Raw genomic sequence first — 23,823 nt, 5'->3', positions numbered from 1 at the left:
TCGCCTGAAATATCAAATCTTTCACGATATTGATACAACACGTGCTACCGTAGAAATAGTAAGCTACGGGTTGTTCCCAATCACTGGTGAGGCTCCGCGCCATTATCACTAAGGCCTTTCTCGCCAGCGTACGTCGTTTTTCCATACCGACATCATGGAAACCGATGATTCTGTCACGCGATAGATTGTAAAAAAGATGTGCTTTCAGTTGCATTTCACTTACACTTAGACAGCAAAACCTCTCTATCACTGGTAGTGACTTCATCTTCAAATGCAATGCGTTCAACACGTTATCGTTCAAACCAGGCGGTATATCCCAGTTGCGGATATGTCTCCACAATTGACGTACGGTAGGCAACAAGCATAACGGTCGATAAAATCGGTAGGCACCCGAAGCTATAAGGAAAAACTCGAGCGCAGATTGTCTATCTGCGAAATTTCTTTTAGCTTTGCGTTTCTCGCGAGCATCAATGTATGCAGATACTAATAGGGCATAGTTACGCGGTAATAAATCCGCGCACGCTGCTTTAAACTGGTCCACCTTCGTGCAATGATCTTCGTTTTCCGTATAGAGCATTTTCGATCGCTTTGCAGTGTGGCTATCAATATGAATTTCGTGATTTTCTATTTGTCTCTTTTTTAAAAAAGAATCGATGTATATCCACGCTTCCGGTGTCTGTGTTGAAATGTGCCAACGTCTTCTTTTTGGAATTCTGCATAATGTACTGATGATTAAATTGACGTTTTTCTATATCTCACTAAATAAATTTACTAATCACTTTTTATTAATCACTAAAGCAAATTTTCGTAAAACTTATAACGTCTCGTAATAACAAATAATTCTCACCTGTCACTATTTTGTTGCGTTGTACAAACCGATACTGCTTTCGATGTCGTTGGCGTTAAAGAATCCATAGACGTTAAATCTATGATACCTCTATAAAAAAAAAGAAATAAATATGCTTAATATATAAATCGGGTTATATAAATCCGTATTTTAAAATTGTTATCAAATTTACCTGTCGTCATATTTTGGAGATATTCGTGATGATGTCGATATCGTCGAGTCTGTACATACTTCATTGAAAAGTTGTACGAGTTGTGCCTCTGTCCTGGGAATATTTCTATCAACAAAAATATATTCCTTCTCTAAATCATGTCACTTGAGTTTATCTTTTAAAATTGTTATCAAATTTACCTATTATTGCATTCCGTAAATATTTGTGTTGATGTTGGTATTGCTATGTCTCTACATATTTCTTCGACAAGTTGTACCTCTGTTTTAGAGCTAGCAACAAAAATATAATGTATTTATTATTTTCGAAATTTTTATCGCTAAATACTCGAGAAATTCACTAATAAAAGTTCTATTAATAAAACGGGTATAACATATATAAATTAAAACATTTTATATGATAACATAATTATATGAAAGAAAGTGATGTTAGTGCTTTTAACAGTGCTTTAGCAATCATATATATTTAATATATGTTAATAAATACAAATAATAATAAATACAAATAATAAAATAAATATTAATATTCAAACTTACTTATTATAGTTCTCTGATTTCTCTTTTAGCAATGTCGTCTGAACCGATGATATATTTCTAAGAAAATTTAAATTTTTAAATTATTCAATATTTGTGATTAGACATACAACATTATTAATATAAAAAGTTAAAACTTACTTATCCTCGTACACTTGCTTTATAGATGCTTTTGGGAAAAGCACTTGTAATGGTGAAGTTACAATTGTATCTCTGCAATTAAAAAATTGTACTTGATCAATAAATAAAAAAGTAATTATAGTAATATAACAAAAATCAACTTTGCATAAAATATGTTTATTTTACATCTGTTATAAAATATATGAAATATATGCTACATATAATCATATATGTTACATGCAGCAAAGTTAACTGAACAGTTGATTAATTATGATTGTGTTGTGTGAAACTACTCTCAGTATATTATCATTCTATATTTGATAAACAAGGATAACATTCTAGTAACACTGCCAGTGAATTTTTTAATGCAGTGTTTATATCATTCTTTTGACAAAGTAGAAACTCACCTTTCAGATTTTATGGGATGCGTTAAACTCAATTGTGTTGATAAATTTGATGATGAATTTCTAAAAAAATTTTTATTAAATTAATGTCCTTTTCTTATAGCAAAAAAAAATAAAAGAGGAAATTGAATGCAAGTTTACCTAGTTTTGCTCTCTGGCTTCAAAAATATAGTTACAAAAGAAATTGGTTGTAACAAATCTGTAGACTTATTACTGAAAAACAATTATATTTTATATTTCTTAAATAATTTTTGTATTGAATAATTTTCTTGAAAAATTTAAAATATAGTAAAATATAGTAAAATAAAGTAATTAAAAAATACAATTAAAAAAATATTTACTCACTTTCCTGCCTGTACTGGTTTCAAAAATATTGATGGTACAGCTTCTTTGCTAAGATAGATTCTTCCTTCTATATTTCGAAACATTTCTACTCGAAAATGCAAGTGACATAAACGATAGTATTGATTAGCATATTCTGGACCTAGTGTCATTAAGTCCATTCTATTGCATGCTTTAATCCATTCTAACCATCTAAAAAGTATATAAAATTCTAATTTTGAATATAAATTTAAGATTATATTTCTATAAATTACTATAAATTTCAAAATGTAATTCATGTACAGTATATTTAAATGCAATATTAATATAAACACAAATCAAAATATTCTAAATTCTATTCAAAATTCTTTAACAATTTATAATATTAAGAAAGATTTTTGAAATATATTAAAGAGCAAGCAGATAATATAAATACATACCTTTTTCTTTCTTTTGGAAAACGAAAGAAATGCCGCTTTGCTATTTTTATATTTAGCATACAACCTGATGCCAAGCACCAACGAGTGTTAGTTTCATTCATTTTATTACAAAATTTTTGTAATAATCACACTGTGCAATAGATTGTCCAATTAAACCTAGAGTAAAAACAACAAATAATATAATATATAAAATAATATATAAAAGTAAAATTATTTAAAGTATCAACTTTTAATGTCCTCTCTATTTTGCATATTCGTAATATAAATATATTTTTATTCTTAAAAATCTATAACAAATTATATACTCATAATATATTACTAGAAACTTTGATCCTCTAAGATAAGAATAATTTGAAAATTATTTTGTTCACAAATAATATCAAGTACAAAATTTTATTCGATTGATTTATATTAATGTTTTATTATACATATACATACATACATACATATATATATGTGTGTGTGTGTGTGCGTGTCTGTGTGTTTAATAAGATATATTCTATAAAATATATTAGTAAAAATAATATAAATCAATAGAATACATTTTTTATATATTCTTAGTAAAACTAATACAAACTTCGTATGATAAAATAAAGGCTCAATAACATGTATAACATGCAAGATTTGTAATATCATATTCTAAAAGCAAGAATATAAGAAATATAATAGGATACATATAAAAACAATTTCTTGAAAATTTAGTTGTCATTTTGATGTCATTAAAAATAATCAATACTAGTATTTTTCTTTCAATTATTCAATTATTTGTTATTATTACAGCAGAATACAGATTTAACAAATCTTTTATACACAATCTCTTATAAAAATTCTACAGATGAACAAATACGAGAATGTAGAATGATAGATCTTTGTAAATACATATACGTTTGCGAGCATAAATTCATACGAAATTTGAAACATTCAATATTTATATCTTCTAGATATACAGATACAGACCTTTCTGATATATAGATAAATATTTGTTTTTTGACATCCATATATTTCTTCTCTCGGACGTAACTCTTTTCAGAGATAAACGAAAAACGACAAAACAATCTATCAAAATCCGCCAAATTGCACGAAACGTATAACAGGATCTAACACGCATGTCTAGTACGAACTAAATTCAACAAGTACATTTGGAACCCGACAAGAAAAAAATATTATAAACAATAACATGTTTTGATCTTTTTGACAAAATCATTATGCGAGTTTAGAAAATCTTGTTCAATTTTTCGATCGAAACTTCCTTTCGCATTTTCATATTTTTTTCTCTATTTTATTTATATTCCAAAAAATTCGCATAATTTTTTTTCGAGCTCAAGATCCTAAAAGTCATATATGTACTTACGATCCTGCATACATCTTAGCTTATCATTTTTCACCGTAACTTTATGCTTTTCATAGTAAAAAGTGCAGTAATTACATAATGCGGAAAATATATCTCCTAACAAACGAGAAACAAATCTTGCACAATGATATGTGTACTTATTTTAGCTGATCGTAGCAAACCGATTGGTTGCATCTACATAGGTACTCAATTAACCAATTATCGTTTGCGCTGAATACGCGGCAATTTTAGGATTGGTTGCATTTTAAAAATGCGCATGCGTCAATGAGTCGATACGTTAACCCGCTAAAAAGATTAATTTTAAAATTTACTGCAATCAAAAAACTTATCTTTTGTCGTGACAACTTTATTTATATTAATTCGAACTAATATTTATTATTTATATTAATAATAATGTATATATATATTTTCTTAGAATTTAGAATTTCAAAATTTGCACTGATTTGTATCAAATTTATCTCTTTCTATATTGTGTAACACTAGTACAAGCTATACAATGTCAAGTATATCTATCATATCTGTAAAATTATCTATAAAAATTTTTAATTAATTATTAATATAAAATTTACATTAATTATTAATCAATATATTAATAATAGAACAAATTTATCTACACAATATGAAGTTATGTGATAGTTATCTTATTTTCTATTTATTGTATTGTTATTTTATCAATAAAGCATGTATATACATTATAAAGTGTACATACATATATTATATGTGTGCCTTGATGAAGCGTTCTTTATACTCTATAAAATACATATGTCTAATTATGGTATAAAATCTGTACTATATAATCTCGTACTTAAGAATATGCTGAATTTTATAACAGCATCTACAGCTGGCTCGAGTACTATCTCATCTTCAGCAAACCAATCAATGATATCCGCAGCTTTAAAAAAACATAATTAGTTAAACATATATCATGATAAATTGAAAGTTAATGAATAAAAATGAAATATGTTCTTTCAAAGAATAAAAATTATAAATTAATTTCATTTTAATCGAAAATTGATTTTATAGAATTCTGCTCTCTCATTTCTTTTTAAAAAAATAAAAAATTTAATATATAATGAAACTCATAGAAGAATATATCATTCACTTCATTTTGAAATAAATATAAAAATCATATAAAACCAACATAATAGTTTTTAAATATCAAAGAATTTTCAACTTTAATAATAATAGAAAAACAAAAAAAGTATCACATACTTATATTATTAATTTTAATCGCAGATGGCTGAGAAAATACAGTAACGCGCGTTTTCTTCAAATGCTTGCTCTCTAAACAATCCAGTTTAATCAATATCTGCAAAAAAATTATTTTCAATGAAAATAAATCTATTATGTTAGATAATAGCATATTAAATTAACAACAATAATGTTAATGATAAAAAATATATATTTTTTAAAAGAATATCAAATTTTTTGAATAACTTTATCAAATAGTTGCAAAAGATTTATTTATATCTATATCCAGTATAATTATTATACATAAACTCACTCTGTAAACAAAGCTTTTGAAAACAAATATATAAATAATTAATAACGAACCTCAACTAATTCACGCGTATGAAAGGGTTGTAAGACTGGGATGAATCTACTTTGCACCTTTTCCATGGTAAGTCCGGGATGAAGTAAACAATAATTCATAACTGCACCTAACATTCGATCTAGCACTTTGCGATTCAATACGCCGTCTACGCGAATCCAAGGTTTTATCACCACTTTTATTTCCTCGGTCGTACTAAAAGAAAATGATTCTTATCAGTATTGTTTTTGAAGTTTCTTACATATAAGAATTTTTTTTTTTCTTAATACATACGTGAAATCTAATTGTTGCGCAGATTTGTATACATCCCTTTGCGGAAGTAAACACGTTCTTTGCTTATGCATTCTTTTTCCATGTGTCTCTTCGTTGATCTCGCTGTCTTCCTTTTTCTCATCCTCATTACTTAAGCCATTATCCATTTTCTCGTCTTTCTTTTCCTCGACTTCTTCTACTTTCTTTCCTTGACTATCCGATGATGTTGATGGTATCGCACTATCTAATTGTGCCACAGATTTGTACACATCCCTTTGCGGAAGTAAACACGTTATTTGCATTCTTTTTCCATGTGTCTCTTCGTTGATCTCGCTATCTTCCTTTTCCTCATCCTCATTATTTAAGCCATTATCCGCTTTCTCGTCTTTCTTTTCCTCGACTTCTTCTACGTTCTTTCCTTGACTATCCGATGATGTTGATGGTATCGCACTATCTATTTCTGTATCTTCTTTATTCTGTTTCGCGTTAATTTCAATATTTGTCTTTACTGTCTCTCCCTGTTGCATTTTGGCATATATGCTATCCTTAAACGGCACTACAGACTCCTGCTCAAGACGATATATTTTGCAGGAATGAATTAGCCAAGAATCCACGTAACGATGATGAATGTAGCGTGGATTGGTAACACCAGAGCGTAAAAATATATGATTTTCCATTAAAAGCGAAACAGCTTTGTACAAATTCGTTCCTTGCTTATCGAAGAATTTATCCTAGACAAATAAAAAAACTAGTAAAATGCAACTTGTAAATAATAATTAAATCAGTAAAATAGTTTTAGAAAAAGATTGTTAATTTTAAAGTAAAATAATTAGTACATCAAAACTCAATTACCTGTAATTCCTGTGAACAAGCGCCGACTTCTTTCTTCTCTCGAACAAATTCGCACACTGCGTCGACGTATTTCCATTCAACTGGTATTTTTTTCTTCTTCGTCATTATTTCATCCTTATAGTCTGTATAAGAGATACCGCTCTTTGGAAAAATTGCAGTCCTATTCAGTTTATTGAGAAGATCATTTACAGCATCGATTCTCAGTGGTATGAGCTGGCTAGGTATTGAATAATTTTTGAAATTTTCAATTTCGTTTGATGATGCAGATGATGTTGCCAATGATGATGTCTCCAAGCTATAGAACATCTTGAAACTATTAACTACAAAGTATTCATGTGCGTGATGACTGTCAGCTTCTGTAATCCCTTCTCTCATTCCCAACATAGCTATCCTCGTGTATTTCTTCTCAATGTCATTTGTATCATTAAGCTTACTGAAAGGACTAAAGTAGCTTGTTTCGGATGGTACATTCTTGATAATCTCGTTGACACGTCGAGGAACTGCCACGTTGGTCGTTGTGCTTGGCTGCGTCGAAAGAGCTGGTAATTTACAAGTAAAATGACATATTTACAAAGTATTTTAAATTAACTTTAAAATTTGATGAAAAGTCACAGTATGATCTAATGTTACATATAAACTATAAATCTATAAGTTAATTTGTTTAAGTGTGGGAAAAAATTATCAGACTTGTTATAAATAATCGAATTAGAACATTAAATCATATAGAGAGAATAAATCTTTAATTTTTAGCTAATATTTTTCTCTAAGGATAAAAAAAATATGACATACCTTCTTCTCTTACTTGGTTTTTTAATTCTCTCAATGGTTCAAGAGATTCGAGAGTTTTCTTTGAAGATATCTTTCTAATGCTTTCAAGATTCTCGCATAAATTTAATTCTTCGTCTTTTTCTATATCCTCCATATCTGTCGAATTCTCAGAGTTTAATCTTGCTCTTTTCAAAAATGACTCTTCGTAGTCCATAGATTCGTCTTCAATATCGATAAATCTCTTTTTTGAACGATGTATTTTTTTCTCATTTTGCTTATGGACACTAGAATGATCCTTTAAATTCAAATTTCCGATGCTTTCATCGACTGATCCGCTTTCTGTTACAATTAACATTTTATTTTGTTCAAATTCTTCCTCTGGTTTTCTTTCATTACATTCCTCATCCCTACGAGCGATTTTTGCCAGTTTTTCATAATCATCGTTTTCAATTGGTCTTTTCCTTGTTGAAGAATCTTTCGAAGATTCCATTTCAGATTCGAAAAATTCAGCATTTTGAGCGTCAACGTTTTCGAACTTGAAGCGATAGAGCCTCGTCAAAATATCCTGGTATCTTTGCTCAACCCTAAAAGACTCGTCCTTGCCTTGATATCTTGCGTCCAACGTAATAATCTGTTCAGGCATCTCTATGTCAAAGTCAATTTGATTGCGTCCTAGCAAGTCATGTATGACAGTGACTATGCCGCAGGAAACTGGCAGAATCTCAATACCATTCAATATTTCCTCCTGTTGCTGTGAAGGGACATTTTTGTGCTCTGAATACCATTGTAGCAACTTTGTAAAAACATCGTAAGATTTTTTAAACATTTCGTAAGGCCACTTAGTTTGGAGTTTGTGAATGTAATTGATGCTTAGCTGATACTGTGAGCTGCTCGTCGGCATATAATTGCCGAACTTCTTAACAGATGCCAAATGGTGTTTCTTCACTGTTACCATCTGGTCTGATCTGATCTTATTCATCGCCTGTCTTAATAGAATGTCCGGATATCGTTGGTATACCTTTAATGAAAAAAATTTATTAACTTAATTTATTAAGTATTGAAAGAAAGTTTTTATCTTTTCTTATAAATGATGTAATCAAAAAATATTTTATATTCTTATTGACAATTTCAAAAAATTAAAGCAAAAACATATAAGATTGATACACAAGTTAATTACATATATATATATATATATATATATATATATATATATAAAATATATATGTTGTGTAAATAAATTATATCTAAAAATGAGCAATAAATCATACAAAAAGGTGAAAAAAGAAAATAATATTAAAACAAAATAAAGATTAAAAAATTAAAAATTTCTAACAAATCAAATGTTGATTCTCTATTCATCGAACATTTAATCAACAATTTAGTTAGAGTTTAATGTCCAAGCTTTACATATATTATGTTTCACAGAGTATCTTTCATATTAATTAGCCATACTTTGAAAAGTTGATAAGCCCAGGTGCGTCTATCTTTTTTGCAACACATAGAACTATGTATGAGAGAATTGATAGTCGCTGCATGAATATCATTTGTACTTCGCACATCCTTTGTAAATCCCTGATTATGATGCGGCTTTGCTGGATAAATCAACTCGAAAAGAAGATTAAATTCTTGCGCAGTCCTCGGCATCGCTATATGTTTCTTTGGATTAATCTCCGTAATATCGTAATACTTTTTAATGATATAGCCGACAAGCTCTTTGAAAATCTCCGTGATTCGATTCTTATAGTCCGCTGAACTCACGCATTCATTTTTTAATCTCTCCATCGTGCTACCATATCGTCTATCGACAAACAGATCTTGTTTAATCTCCTCGACGCCTAGTGCGATGCTATTCACTGTACGCGGCTGTCTCAGCATATACGTTAATCGGCGTTGACAAGCACAGGAGGTTTTGTTGTCTGAGTTGTAGGAAAATGTGCACAGTACATCTCGCACTGCTATGAAGTCGATGAGCTGCTTGCGCGGATTCGATGATAAATACGTTGCCGCTACCTTACACACTAACAGAATGTTATCCTCGTGCGATTCCCAATCCGCACGTAACTTGGGCATCCGTTGCAGCGCTTGATAATCAGACTCGTCGTACTTATGACGCCGAGTGCTTTTTTTGCGTGGCTCCACTCGTCGTACAATACATTTTTGCTTGGTCGATTGTTGTGACGGCAAAGCCTCGTTCTTCCGCCCGTTAAAGTGATCGTACATCTTTTTCCGTAGTTCGGTCGCGCTAATAGTAGGCGGTGGTGGTCCAGAAATCTTTTTAAGACCATCATATTCCGTATACTTAACCGGCTTTGTTTGAATCTTTGAAAGATGCAGATCTCGTTGACCGAATTTTTCATGATTCTTGGAGGCCTGATAACAATAATTAATTTACAATGTAATGATATTTCATATAACGTCAATTATCACAATATAAAAAAACGTTAATTGAGATACGATTTAATCTGTATACTGAGGATATTTTAATATCATATAAATCTACAAATCTAAAGAAATTTATCTGTACTAAGTAAAACTAAATGAAAATTTGTGAATGATAATATCTACATTATCTGAGATATTAAATTAATATTAGGAATTGTCTTTCATATTAAATGTATGTATATGTATGTGTATATATATATGTGTGTGTGTGTGTGTGTGTGTGTGCGTGTGTAATAAAAATCTAATAAATCAAAAATGTCAAAATATAACAAATATTTTACTTTATCTTTTTATAGAACAATTATTTTTCACTCTACATAACTGCTTCATTTACTTACCTGTCGATTAGTAGAACTAACTGGCCTATTCCAACTACGTTTTAAATGTGCGAAAAAAGCTGAATCGATACCAGCCGCTCCTTTACGATCTCCGGGAACCGCACCTGTATCCATTTCCTTGGTCTGCTTTGAAGTACGTGCTACAATCGCTTCTATCATGGCAGTTTTTTTGTTCAGATCCTCGACTAGGATATCCTTACCGTGTACGGGCGCTCTATCGCCAAGAGGTGTATTAACACAAATAGTCCACATATCGTACCAATATTTCTCAACGACCTATGAAGACATCTCAATTGCGTTAATAAATTTCTAAATTTCTATAATAATAGTTATTAATAAATAATACCTGCATACGGTCGAAAAAGTATTTAGTGACCGGATATATCTTGTCTTCGATCTTATGATAGTTCGGCGCCGAAGAGGTTGTATCCATCAATTCTGTGTATCGATTCAGATAGATGAATACTTGATCTTTATCCTTCAGTCGCTGTGGACCAAACTGCACCAGGCCGATGTAACATAATCTGGTTACAGTTTCATGGATATTAAATATATATTTCCGCGCATGTAAGAGAGTATTCCGTATTGTAACCTGAATACAAAAAAGAAAGCATTCTTAATATAAACAAATTCATATCATAAGAGCATTAACAGAATAGCTTATAATTTTGACTTTGAAAAATCTAATCGTACTGTCAGTTGATTCGCAAAATCACTAGCAGAATCATAATTAACTGTCCAGAACCGGCTATTAAAATCTTTTCTTAATTTTTAGTGATACTATAATACATCCCTAAATTCTTTCTCTCTCTCTCTCTCTCTTTCTAACTTACCGGAAGATTCTTGACAAGGTAATGCTTCCTGATCGGATGATTCAAATAGTGCTCCAACTCGGGTATTATGAAGGTGATGTTATGCACCTTAACGAAAATCGACAAAGGCAGCCCCAGTAGAACATCGCACATCAGCGCCCAACCTTCGGGCCATCCGCTATGTTTAGGCAAAGGTGGGACAAACATTTTCCAGCCTACTTCAATGTTATAAATGGTGCTAAACTCCTGAATGAGATTATCATCAATTTCATAATCATTAGATTTAAGAATTTCTATCTGTTCCTGCTGAGATAACTTTGGTATGCCAGGATGGTCATATACTAAATAAAACAGCAAAATGTGCATTGTCTGCATCCTGATAAACTTTGGACTGAGACCATATTGTTTGCCAGCTTTAGCATCAGACTTGTATTTCACAGAAAATAATGTATTTTTTGATATTGTCCTGTTAAGTTCTTGTAATTGCTCCCTAGAATCTGATGGCTTGTCCACTATATTTTCTTTAGTCTTATCTTCTTTATCCTGCCTATTCGCTTTTTTCGCCTTCTGAGATGACGATGTTAAACAAAACTTGACCTTCGCTTGCTCGACGGCCGATTTAATTACGGTGTGATCAGTATCGATATTTGGATCGCAAATAAACATCATGTTTCTTTCGGTTCTTCCGTTCGCGCTCAAAGTTAACTTGATATTCTTTACCAAGTTATCCTTGGCAAGTTTTTGCAATAATCTTATGAGAGATTTCTTGTCGATTTTAACATCATAACCTTCTTTATCCTCTTCCTCGCAAATCATTTTCGTAAGTTTCGATATATCATCGATCACTTGATGCTCCTTCACTGCCTCGATGATCATGTTAGCGCGCCTCAGTAATCTGAAACAATTATAAAAAATATTTAATAAATAATATGAAAAAATATAGTAAAGAAATCTAAAAAATATTTTTAAAAAATTATAAAAAAAAATATCCAAAAAAGTATTTGTACATAGAGATAAATTGTATACTATTAAAAAAATATAACTAAATTTATATGATTAACTGAATTTATTTGATAAAAATGAGATATTAAATTTCTACATACCTGTATGTAATATTAGATGTATTTTTTTCACTGTTTTGTACAGCTTCCATAAAACCAAAAACTTCATTAACTCCTTTCTCTGTATGAACAGGTTTTTGTGCTGTCAGATTCGTCTTTATGCTATTATAAAATGATGTAGCCTTGGCATTCGCAATTTGCTGCATAGATGAAATATTAGGTTTCACTTTTTGTTTTTTCACATTAATATTAGAATTCTTCATCTTTACTAATAAGGACTGCGATGTGCGCTTATATTTAGATTTATATTTTGATATTGACAATTGATACTTGTGCATAATTCTGTTAATGGTATAATTTTTCAATTCTATGTTTTTTTTAATACAATCTATATCTTTATTTTTCTCTTCACTTTCATTAACAATCGGTGCATCAATATTGGTTTGATTCACTTGATGATCTGATCTTTGACTCGTCTGATCATCTTTATCATCATTATTTATTGTCTGATCATCTTTATTATCATTGTTTATTGTCTGATCATGTTTATCATCATTATTTATGGAAGACTTTTCATCTTCCACTTGCAAGGTCGCTTTGTTTTTTAAATCACTGTCACTGGTGATCCTCTTAGTCAGCTCCTTAATCTTGTGTATCTCCTTATTAAATTGCTTACTCATCTTGCTGCCTTTCTCAAATTTCTTTGACACATATTTTGTAATTCTTTGTCGACCCATGTCGTTCATATACTTTGCAATAATTCCCATCTTTACCATATTTCTTAAAAATGTTCTAGATTGTAATTTAGTGAGACCCATCTCTTTTCCCAAATAAGCTAAAAAAAGAGATGTTTTATTCAAATTTTTAATTTTCAATCACTTATAATTAAAAGTTATTTCTATCTTGATAAGAAAATAATTGTTTTTAATTCACTCCATAGTATTTATAATTCACAAAATGCATGTATTTTCAAAAAGCTTCTTAATTTTGTAAAGATAAAATGATTTTTAGAGAAAACATATGATACATATATATAAATATATAGATTTCAAATTAATGCTTTGGACAGTAAGATTCTAAGATAATTACAAAGAAACTTTAAACTTTACCTTGAGATACACCTTCTAGTTGACTCGCTTCGATAATAGCATTTGCTTGCTTCAAGTAAGGAACATTGACTTTATGATTGGAAACATCCATATCAATGACATCTTCATCATCGTCTTTCTCATATTTGTTCCATGTTACATCTACAATATCGATATCTGGATATAATAGTTGTACCACTCTAATCTTTTTCTCTTTTGAAGGATCCTGTTTTTGTCGCCATTCGTTAGGCTCCGCGTTAGGATACAAAGTTCTATATGGCACACAAATGTCCGTCTTCGCAATTTTTTGAAAAAAAGAATTTCTAAACAACTTTTTGATAGAATTTTCAATTCCAAGTTTCCTCTTAATCTCGTCATACTCAGCTACACCATTTTCTTTGGATCTTAGAATATCAAGTACCTGTTCTGCTAAGTAAATCATTTTTGGTTTTCGTTCTACGTAAAAACGTGGTAGATGCAAGAGGCTACTACTACCAGTATGGCTGGAAGTTTTCTGATGGTGAATTTGCTTTGTAATTAATTTGTGATGTAGCAGAAATTTTCGATGATAGAACAAAGTTTTTGGATCCTCTTTGAGTGCTGCTAAACTAAGCTTGCCTTGAGTAACTTCACCATGATAACGAGCTCTTCCTACTCTTTCTAAAAAGCAATAATGCATGATTGTCAGTTCCAATGTTGGACTCACATCAACACTTATCAAAGCCCGTGTTCTGATCAATTGAGATGCTACAATCACCAAACTTAATCCATATTTTTCTGTTACTTCATCTAGATCTGCATTCTTCACATTATTTTTGATATCCTTTCTTGTATAATATGTAGAACAAGATCCTCTCACACCTGCCTTAGGATCTTGAATAGGACAGTGAGGATAAATATCTGGTGGAACATTTGGCTAAAAAATGTATAGAAAAATAAAAAATCTAAGGAAAATTTTTTTAGAATTTGTTTAAATTACAAATTAACAATTGAGAAAAATTTTTAAATACAATTTGACTTAAAAATCTATTTTTAATTTATTTTTAATTTTTAGACTTAACTAGATTTAAAAAAAACAACTTTTTTCAATAAATCTCTTATCAATCACTTAAAATTATATTTAAATGACTTAGTAAAATGTCTATAAAATATATGAAAATCTCTTTAATAAAGCTCAATTTAATTATTAACCTTGTCAAAAAATGACTAAACTTAAACATAATGTTTATTGAAATCTTTTTTATTAAATATTATTAGTGATCTTAATTAATTTGATTTAAAAGTAAACTTTTTAACATTAAAAACTTAAACTATTAAACTAAAACTTTAACTATTAAAAACTGTAAACTATTCTCTAAAAACATTATATATATATAAACATAATAAATTAATGTATCATACTCACTGGCTCAAGTATAATACCTAGGCAAGGATCTACAAATTCATAACGATCAAATATCACCAGTGGTTCTCTTGGCGTTTCCAATTCATAAAATGAAAAGTCTTTCACTTTTTTAATGATTGACCATACTTGTTCCATTAAAGATTTAGGTAGTGGCAATGGATCATGAAATCTGTTTGCTAATCTTATCCATAATGCTAAAGAGAAAACACAAAGACATATAGACTACTAAAATTATCCCTAATTTAGAGAAAAAATTAAAATACAATAGAAGAAAAAGAATATTTAAATATCAAAACTAACTATTATGTAAATCAATAAGATATATAACTTCAAAAAATAACTGAGGCATCATAACTAAGATTGCATCAACATTATTTTGAATTTAGGACTTAAATATGTATATATCTTTATTTTTCTTTCTAAATAAATAAAAACAGACACATATATTATATATTATTTTATATATTAAGTCTCGTTTAAAGTCAAAATAATTATGGTACAATCAGATCTAAATTATATATATATATATATATATATATATATATATAATTATTTTCTCTGTATAACAAAAATATATTATTTTACAGAAATATTTTAATTATTATAAAATATTTGTTACATATAATTCTAGAAACTTTTTACGATAGAAAGTAATGAGATTGAATAATTGTTAACCTTGTAAAGTAATGCCATCTAATCCTTCCAAAGCAACCTCATCGATAATTGATTCCATTAAATTAAACGAGGTCATCTTTACATAGGAACTACAAATTTTCTTCTTGAAAAGTTTAATATGTTCGGCACGAGACTGCTCGTTTTGTTTGTATTTTCAACGTATGCAAGAAGCCATGTTGAAAGCCTATATGTCAAAGAGCAATCGATTGGTTCTTACTTTTAGATCCAGCCAATTAATTTCCAGTATTGCAGAACGACAATTCAACGATTGGCTCTGCTGAATCTATGTTTTTTTTTTGTTCCAACCTAAATTATCGTAAGCACGTCAAGCACGTTACACGATCTGAAGATACAGCTGACATAATTTTTTGGTTTCTTATAAAATTTATCATATCAATGAAGTGATTGCCTCACACAATAGCGTTTTTGTGTCATTATTAAATATTAAATATTACAGATTTAGGTGTGTGATATATATGAACGCGAATACTTAACAATGACGAACAGCTGGCGAGACATGAACGGGCCAGTAAACTCAATGGTAAGTGACCATATGCAACTTTATAAATATTTCCACATATACACACATATTATAATGAAAATTTAAAATATCCTTTTAAAACAATTTATTTTTAAAAGCATTTTCATAAATCGCAAGCATTTTTAAAATCGAATTTTTTGAAAAACATTTACATTATTAGATGAAAACATGTTATTGCACTTTTTTTAGTATTATTCATTGATGAATTGAATTTTTTTGGATATGTTTCGCTTATTCTGTTACAGGATCTGGAACATAACGAATTTTTGAAACGCATAAGGAAATCATTGTACTATTCTAAATTACCAAAAATTAATTGCCTAAGTTTACCAGTTACTGGTTAGTATAATATTGAATTGTAAAAACTCATAATTTATTAGTCATGACCTATTAATCACACATGATTTATATATATCTGTACTTTATTTTGTTGTATAATATTTGGTTTGCAATATTATGCATAAAAATAAACTTATTAATTTAAAAAAGTAAAAATGAATTTTTATGTTTTTAGAATTGGCAGCTGAGATTTTTACAGAAGCAAAGAGTGGTCATACGTTAGAAAAACTTGACGTGGAGGAAGCAAGCAGAATATCTAGAAATGCCTGTGTTTCTCCTTGCTCGCTTGTACTAGCTCTATTATATATTGAGAGACTAAAGAATTGTAATCCAGAGTATCTTCAGCAAGTAGCACCATCTGAGCTATTCTTAGTTTCTTTGGTGATTATTTTTTCATCGTTACAACTATTGCAATTATAGTTAGATTTTAAAAATAATTGGCATAGTTACAATATTATATAAATGACTTTTTACCAAAATTATTAGATGGTAGCCAGTAAATTTTTGCATGATGATGGTGAAGAAGATGAAGTTTTTAACAAGGAATGGGCAAATTCAGGACAAGTGACTATATCTCGGATGAATAAACTGGAAAAAGATTTTCTGGCTGCAATTGTAAGCACATCATATTATATATCGTTTTCAGACTATGATATATATTATTACATATGTATTACAAAATTATAGCTAAAATTATAAATATTAAGTTTTTGTAAAAAATCTCGAATGATATTTTATAAAATTAATTATAATTAAATTTTGTTTTAATCATGACTTGACATTTGATATTTCTTTAATTTAATTGTTTCTGATTTATAATTGTTTTTATGTGATAAAATTGATTTGTATTAAAGTGTTTTATAATTAAATAAGTTTTTTAAAACTATATGTTAAAAAACAAAAATCAACAAATATTATTCATAATCAAATTTATCACCTTAATAAAAAATTGTCTACCATAATCATAACTTTAATTGAAATAGTTACTAAAAGAATATTCCATTTTTCATATAACAGGATTGGACAGTATTAGTGCAGCATCAAGACTTTTGGGAAAAATTGCAACGATTAGAAAAAGATGTAGCATATCGAGAAGTACAAAAACGTGGATGGTGCTCATATACGGAGTTAAATTGTCTACTAAATTCTGTTCAATTGATTGCAATTGCACAAACCCTGATAAACGTCTCTTCAATCTGCTTGGCGACCTATGCCGCTGGTTTAATAACTCTCGTGGGATCCACTCTGATTGGCCATTTTATTGTACAAAGTTGTTTACCCGGAACGTCACTAAGTCCGAAACAATCTGCGAATCTGCAAACGAATTTCATGTCGACCGATTTAATTGATGTATCTATAAATACACAATCCCAGGAAATCAGGAACGACAATCTTTCGATATCCAGTTCGTTGATCCAGGACGAGAATGTTGATTATTTTATAAAAACCGATAATGATGATGACATAACTGGCTGGCAGTGGTGGCTTAATTCCATGATGACTTGGCTGCCTGAGTATTGCATCTTAGAGAATGATTTCGAGTTTACGAATTCCACTAAGAAATTGTACATTACTAACGCTAAATTTTCATTTAATTCAACGCAAGCTATGAAAATAAGGAAGATGGAAAAGATAGACAAAATGAAAAATTTTGCACCAGAAGACTATCGTCGCAATGTGAATTGGAAGGAAGCATTAGGAAACATTATAGTCTCGATTAAATTGATAGTTGGAAACGGTCGGGTCAATTCTATTATGAAAGTCGTTCAATCATCGATGTCTTTAAATATTTACTATTAGCTTCCTGATAACGCTTTGTCCATTAAACAGTCTCTTTCACAAAACATAGATATATCTATTTTTTGTACTAACTTTTTGTAATGTAACGTTCGATACTAACAAATGTTTTTCCAAATAAATATTCCAAATAAATATTACATACTACAAAAGAGAACATTGTGTGTGTATTTCTATTGTGACATCAAATATTATATTAAAAAACAAGTAAGAAAGAAATATTGATTTCTATTATTTTATAGGAATGAAATTAAAAAAAAAAAAGGAATAGTTTAATAGCCTCTTACATTCTCTCTACATTCAATTGATATTACATCAAATAAATGTACGAATGAATGAACAAAAATGTGTGTTTGATCAACATTCTTTTAGAAGCTATTAAACTATTCCTTTTTTTTTTAATTTCATTTCTATAAAATAATAAAAATCAATGTTTCTTTCTTACTTGTTTTTTACTTAATAGATTTACTTAATACTGGATTAAAATGTCAATAAAGTACCATATGTACCAATATATTGTTTTAGTAGTTAAAAAAGAAAAATTATTATATTACACGCTTTTTTTACGAACTTTGTGTTCTCTATATAATCTATCTATTAACATCCTATGTATTTGTTGGGACAAATTGTGTTATTGCGGCAATTAAACTTTAAAATTATAGAAATTTATAGGCCTTTTTAAAGCAAAGTGCTTAAGTGAGATGTTTACGGTCCCATGTGTTAATTAACTTAATCTTCGTTTCTCAGTCGTTTTTCAAGTAATTCAGCTACTGCGAAAAAGCGCGGCCATCGGTATAGGCGTCATACCAAGGAGACATCCAATCGTAACTCCAACGACTCGACCCTGTATTAAATAAAAAAATTGCAATTACGTTATAAATAATTTCGTAAAAAAATACATAAAAGTTATTTTAAATTTCTTTCGAATTTTTTCGAAATTTCTTTGTACAAGAATAATTATAATGTCTCAATATCTCATACTGTAACTATTTTTCTTAAGAATTTATAATGTAAATTTTTAAAACAGTATGCATACTATAGAAACAAGTTCCTTAGGAAATATATGACTATATAGAATTTATTTTGTATGTGTATGTTTGTGTATATGTGTTGCGAATTATTTTATATATATATATAATTACTTTGTATTTTTTTATATGTACTTATACACACACGCACAGAGATATATATATGTATATATATATATATATATATATATATATATATATATATATATATATTATTATTATTATTAAAATTTCAATAAATAATGTATAAAATAAATTTTTATATATCACTATATCAGACAATAATAATTTAATAGCATATGATAAAGAAATCATACCAAGTTTGCAGCTATCCGTGTCCTGGGTAGATTCAGTTGTGCTAATGTCAATTTGGGTGCTTTAAAACCGACTCTCTGGGCGAACATCTCAACATAATGCACCGATCCTATTCCAATAATATCGGACACTGTGTTGCCCAACGCGGCCGCTGCCATAGTCGAGATTGGAAACCTTGCATTCAATATCAGCTCGATTTGATCACCCTGAAACATTCATCTTAAAAATCGGTACGCAATAAACTAATGAAAATCTATAAGATACATACAGCAACAATCATGATGAAGTTGTCAAGAAAACCAAATCCAACGAATGGAATTGCGTTCGCAATTGCGACTGCAAAAATACAATAATTGTCTGAGATTTATATCTTTAATTGTATCTGTAATTATCTATGAAATTTATATCTTTAATTATATCTTTAATTATCTTTAATTATCTATAGAAATCTAAATTATTATTATAGATATGCAAATATTACATATAAATATTTTTTAAAAAGTCGTATTTTAAGAGCTTTTTGCTTCAAATGCAAAATATATGTATGTAATATTATAGATATTTTTAAAATGTATTTTAAATTAATCTATTATTTATAGACTTTTTTTAAAATGTAAAATCTCATTAATTATTTTGTTTCAAAATTTATGTCCTTAAAGTAACATAAAAATAATTAATAGGCTTCTTATATATAATAGGCTTCTTTCAATATCAAATATTAAAACTTATTTCAAAGATTCTGACATTTGTGTTCAATTGTAATTTTAAAAATACATAAATTATCAAATATATATCTATATACAAAAACAATACAGCTTCTGAATAATATAATCATTGTGTCATCATATACATAGTAACTAACATACAATCTTTATAAATAGGACAATATTATTTATATATTATTATAACATATGTCATGCATGAGAGCAAGCAAGAGACAAGTAAGAGACAAACGCAACTTATTGTTTGCTTGCAAACATAATTAAACAGTTGTGACATAGAAAATAATTCATACCTAACATCAGATCTTTTGTAGTTGGTTCTGGAACGTTTTCAACTGCAATAAGAAAAAATACAATATAAATCTAAAATTGTTCAACTAGAAATTTATATATGTTTAATAAAACTAGCAAGCATCAAATACTACAAGGCAAATGTATTCTACTCTTCACATACAAAAATTCTATACTTAAAGTTGATATATTTTTTGATGAAAATATTTCAAATAAAAAAGAGGAAATTTTCTTAAGAAATAGAAAGAGAAAATTTTTGAACAGTTATTTCTGATGAGGATTATTATAGGGAAAATGAATATAGAAACGAAGAAAGGATTTCACAATTACAGAATATTCTTATACTTTTCTACAAATATACTAACATATATATAATCATTTTAGCATAATAGAGATACAAGTGCATAATGTGGGATAATTTTAAAATAATTTGAGCAAACTTTAAGACTAGAAATTTTATGATACTGAGAAATAAAATGTGTAAGAGAAAAAATTTAATATAAACCAATTTCCACAGTAGGAAAACTGTAAAAAAAGGATCAGAAGAAAGTGTTCAAAGTATTACCTAACTGTGGTACTGTGGTTGACCGTGAAACATCCGAAAAGTGTTAGAATAGAAGTACGCAAGAGGTTAGTGTAATTAGAAAAAGAGAAAGAGAAGAAAGGAGAATGAAAGAACGAGGAAAGTTCAACTTACAGAATAACATCCATGGAGATCGCATTGCAGGAAAAAGATTCCATTATATCCAAAGATAAATAACAGTCGAGGATGTTAATTTTATTTTGCGACATCTATAGATGATAAATCTAAGTTAATGTTTGTAACATTTTATGAAAGTAGCAAGGACTTTGCACACTGCATCAAAAATATTAATATAAAACTGCACTTCCTTCCTCTTCAATAGTCTTGACAAATGAAGTATGTATGATTTGAATAATAAATAGGAATAGTCTTACCATACTTGCGATTTAACCAGTCATCTGGCATAGGGCAGTAGGTTCCTGTAGGATCCACCTCCCCTAATGATGGTATTTTGCTAGGTCTGCCAAGCTTGCTGCTCCATCGAAAAGTTGCCAATTGACCTACAAAGAACAAAAACTTTATTATAAAATATATAAATAAAAAATCAAGTTTTTTTGAATTATAATATATATGTGTATATTGTTATGAAAAATATAAATTAAAAAGAGAAATTTTCTATCAAATCTTGATTCTCAAAAATAACATATTAGTAAATATTAATAAAATAATATTGTTAATGTTATAATAGTCACATTTATTTATGCAATATAAATTTCTTACAGTTTCTATAAAGCACACAATATGCTTACCTTCATAGCCAGCTTTCTCTTCCTTTGATTTGCATTCATTCAATGCCGCCAAAAACAGCTTACGTTCTTCCGAAGTCATCTTCGAAGTTAATTCTTTTGCTTGTTGCTTCGTCAAAGCTTGAATGGTTTCAGAAGAGATTGGAGTTTTCATGGAAGAGAACTTTTTACTCAGAATATCGACGATGTATGATGACGTCGGACAACATCGCGACAATGCATTATTCATTAATGTTTTGTTACGATTGTTAGAATAATGCGATTGCTTAATATTAAATTGTGCGATGTCCCTCGAAACAAATCCTCGCCGACTAAAAGCTGTCATCGATACGCACATCTTGTCAAAATTCGAAAATTCCGACGCCTTAAAGACGGTTTAATCGCCGAATTGTTGGAGTAGCACGTTATCTTGAGAAGAAAGCCTCTCGAAAATTATCTCGAAGAAAGATACGAGCGCGAAAAACAGACTCAAGAATTCAATGATATCGGAGGGAGTCTTCGAGACGGTGACGTCAAACGCAAAATTCGAACCACACGTAGTAAAGAATAGAAAGGACAAATCTTTGCGCATGTGCGTAAAGATTTGTGTCTTTACTATTATAAATAATTTTATTATTATGAATATATAATTGACACGTGACTGTGACACACAATCTCATCTTTAAATATAATGTAATGTTTTTCTGAGAGACCACATACATTTTTTCAAATTGGTAATCATACATCCACTATTTTGGCCAAAATATAGAGAGAATCATATTAAAATTATGATACTTGTAATCAGTAGGATCATCTGCAGGGTGCGACAGAGCGAATTTTTGGATAAAATATCAAAATAAAATTGCTGAGTCGTGCGCCTAGTAACGGGTCAGGTGCAGTACGAATCTCGCGAATTTTATTTATTATAAATTTTTAAGAACCAAAATGCAAAATGTGACTCTGTCGCACCAGAAAGAAACCTGAGAGCGGCCACGCCGACGTTTTGTTGCCCTTTTACGAAATTGCTTGAAACGCCCCTCGCACCCATTTTCAAAGTTGGAACTATTTCTCGCATCTATTTTCTCGTACTGTCGATAATGGCCTATATTCTGAATCCTCTTTTATCGATAAAAGTGCCTCTAAAAGTGACATATAAGCCTTCTGATTGGCCACTTTTAAAAGTCCTTTTATCGATAAAAGAGGACTCAGAATATGGACCAATGTCTCCACTTGGTGCGTGTCTGTGCTACGCCCATAATTTTCGTACTGAGAAACACGGCATCGAGTCTATTTACGCATAATCTTTTCTCTTTATATACTTTTATGAAAATATCGATATATCCCAGGTAGCAAGCACACGTCATTTTGACCCAAACTGGTCATTTTTGGTCATATGTCGTCAAAATGACTAATTTGTTACATGACTTTATATTGACGTTTTGATATAACATTATTTTGACGTCATTTTTCAGTCATGAAGTGACGATTATTTTATTATATTTTATTATGTAATATCATTAGTTAGTATATCGATCCCATAAAAAAATCTTTTAAAATTTTTAACATGACTTTCGCGATCAGACTTTAACGATTGTTAAAGTAAAATTCATTGTAAAACCAGTAAATTTCACTGTAAAACCAATAATCGCTAGTTCGTTCGTTTACCGCTATGATCACTATCTCTCTCGTATTTAGTTTTAAAGGCCATCACACAAAATTGCATAGCTGCATATAATTACTCCATATAATGTATATCTGACATCCATAAGAGCTCCACAATACATCTATAATTACTTCATATAACGTATATCTGACATCCATAAGAGCTCCACAAAATATCTATAATTACTTCACATAACATATATCTGACATCCATAAGAGCTCCACAAAATATCTATAGTTACTCCATATAACATAAATATGACATCTATGAATATGTCTAATGGATGTCGAATGAAGGTATGAAATGCGGAACCGTGTATGTCTAGTAGATGTTTACGGGACGTTTCATGAATATCTAATGGAGGTTTCGAATCTCCATGGTAAACGTCT

At 29.4% G+C, this 23,823-nt stretch overlaps 3 protein-coding genes across 5 annotated transcripts; 1 reads left to right on the top strand and 2 right to left on the bottom strand.

Annotated features, from left to right (window-relative positions):
* Window positions 1–4,845: 4,845 nt before the first annotated feature.
* Window positions 4,846–15,711, bottom strand: LOC105249302 (general transcription factor 3C polypeptide 1). Its single transcript, XM_011254656.3, has 14 exons — window positions 15,431–15,711; window positions 14,756–14,949; window positions 13,372–14,266; window positions 12,305–13,097; window positions 11,223–12,096; window positions 10,736–10,981; window positions 10,390–10,665; window positions 9,062–9,979; window positions 7,631–8,627; window positions 6,842–7,380; window positions 6,011–6,720; window positions 5,740–5,932; window positions 5,398–5,494; window positions 4,846–5,077 (listed from the first exon to the last, which is right to left on the bottom strand). The coding sequence occupies exons 1-14, from the start codon at window positions 15,504–15,506 to the stop codon at window positions 4,956–4,958; spliced, it is 6,930 nt and encodes a 2,309-aa protein (XP_011252958.2). The 5' UTR covers window positions 15,507–15,711; the 3' UTR covers window positions 4,846–4,955.
* A 30-nt stretch (window positions 15,712–15,741) lies between these two features.
* On the top strand, window positions 15,742–18,264 carry LOC105249303 (protein CNPPD1). Of its 2 annotated transcripts, none has more exons than XM_025412110.1 (5): window positions 15,742–15,971; window positions 16,211–16,310; window positions 16,486–16,691; window positions 16,797–16,925; window positions 17,328–18,264. In XM_025412110.1, the coding sequence occupies exons 1-5, from the start codon at window positions 15,927–15,929 to the stop codon at window positions 18,108–18,110; spliced, it is 1,263 nt and encodes a 420-aa protein (XP_025267895.1). In that variant the 5' UTR covers window positions 15,742–15,926; the 3' UTR covers window positions 18,111–18,264. The 2 variants fall into 2 exon arrangements, with proteins under 2 accessions (XP_025267895.1, XP_011252962.1); XM_011254660.3 differs by having other exon boundaries at window positions 15,743–15,971; window positions 16,217–16,310.
* A 114-nt stretch (window positions 18,265–18,378) lies between these two features.
* On the bottom strand, window positions 18,379–22,820 carry LOC105249301. Of its 2 annotated transcripts, none has more exons than XM_011254655.3 (6): window positions 21,796–22,820; window positions 21,421–21,546; window positions 20,466–20,492; window positions 19,719–19,786; window positions 19,453–19,656; window positions 18,379–18,951 (listed from the first exon to the last, which is right to left on the bottom strand). In XM_011254655.3, the coding sequence occupies exons 1-6, from the start codon at window positions 22,127–22,129 to the stop codon at window positions 18,871–18,873; spliced, it is 840 nt and encodes a 279-aa protein (XP_011252957.1). In that variant the 5' UTR covers window positions 22,130–22,820; the 3' UTR covers window positions 18,379–18,870. The 2 variants fall into 2 exon arrangements, with proteins under 2 accessions (XP_011252957.1, XP_011252956.1); XM_011254654.3 differs by having other exon boundaries at window positions 20,466–20,507; window positions 21,796–22,817.
* Between the last annotated feature and the right edge of the window lie 1,003 nt (window positions 22,821–23,823).

Source organism: Camponotus floridanus, unplaced genomic scaffold (assembly GCF_003227725.1).
Source record: "Camponotus floridanus strain SB8 unplaced genomic scaffold, Cflo_v7.5 scaffold48, whole genome shotgun sequence".
NCBI classification, from domain to species: Eukaryota; Metazoa; Arthropoda; class Insecta; order Hymenoptera; family Formicidae; genus Camponotus; species Camponotus floridanus.
Note: the sequence above shows the minus strand (reverse complement) of the source record. Positions and strands in the feature narration are given on the sequence as shown.

Bases quoted from the DNA above. Each gene is read 5' to 3' on its own strand.
- LOC105249301 (XM_011254654.3), bottom strand. From the start codon at position 22,129: ATGTGCGTATCGATGACAGCTTTTAGTCGGCGAGGATTTGTTTCGAGG. The intron at 21,547-21,795 runs GTAAGCATATTG...TGTTCTTTGTAG, and splicing joins AGAGAAAGCTGGCTATGAAG to GTCAATTGGCAACTTTTCGA. The intron at 19,787-20,465 runs GTATGAATTATT...GTATTTTTGCAG, and splicing joins TACAAAAGATCTGATGTTAG to TCGCAATTGCGAACGCAATT.
- LOC105249303 (XM_025412110.1), top strand. From the start codon at position 15,927: ATGACGAACAGCTGGCGAGACATGAACGGGCCAGTAAACTCAATG. The intron at 15,972-16,210 runs GTAAGTGACCAT...TCGCTTATTCTG, and splicing joins ACGGGCCAGTAAACTCAATG to TTACAGGATCTGGAACATAA. The intron at 16,692-16,796 runs GTGATTATTTTT...CAAAATTATTAG, and splicing joins AGCTATTCTTAGTTTCTTTG to ATGGTAGCCAGTAAATTTTT.
- LOC105249302 (XM_011254656.3), bottom strand. From the start codon at position 15,506: ATGACCTCGTTTAATTTAATGGAATCAATTATCGATGAGGTTGCTTTG. The intron at 10,666-10,735 runs GTATTATTTATT...ATGTCTTCATAG, and splicing joins ACTTTTTCGACCGTATGCAG to GTCGTTGAGAAATATTGGTA. The intron at 5,495-5,739 runs GTTCGTTATTAA...ATTTTTTTGCAG, and splicing joins ATACGCGTGAATTAGTTGAG to ATATTGATTAAACTGGATTG.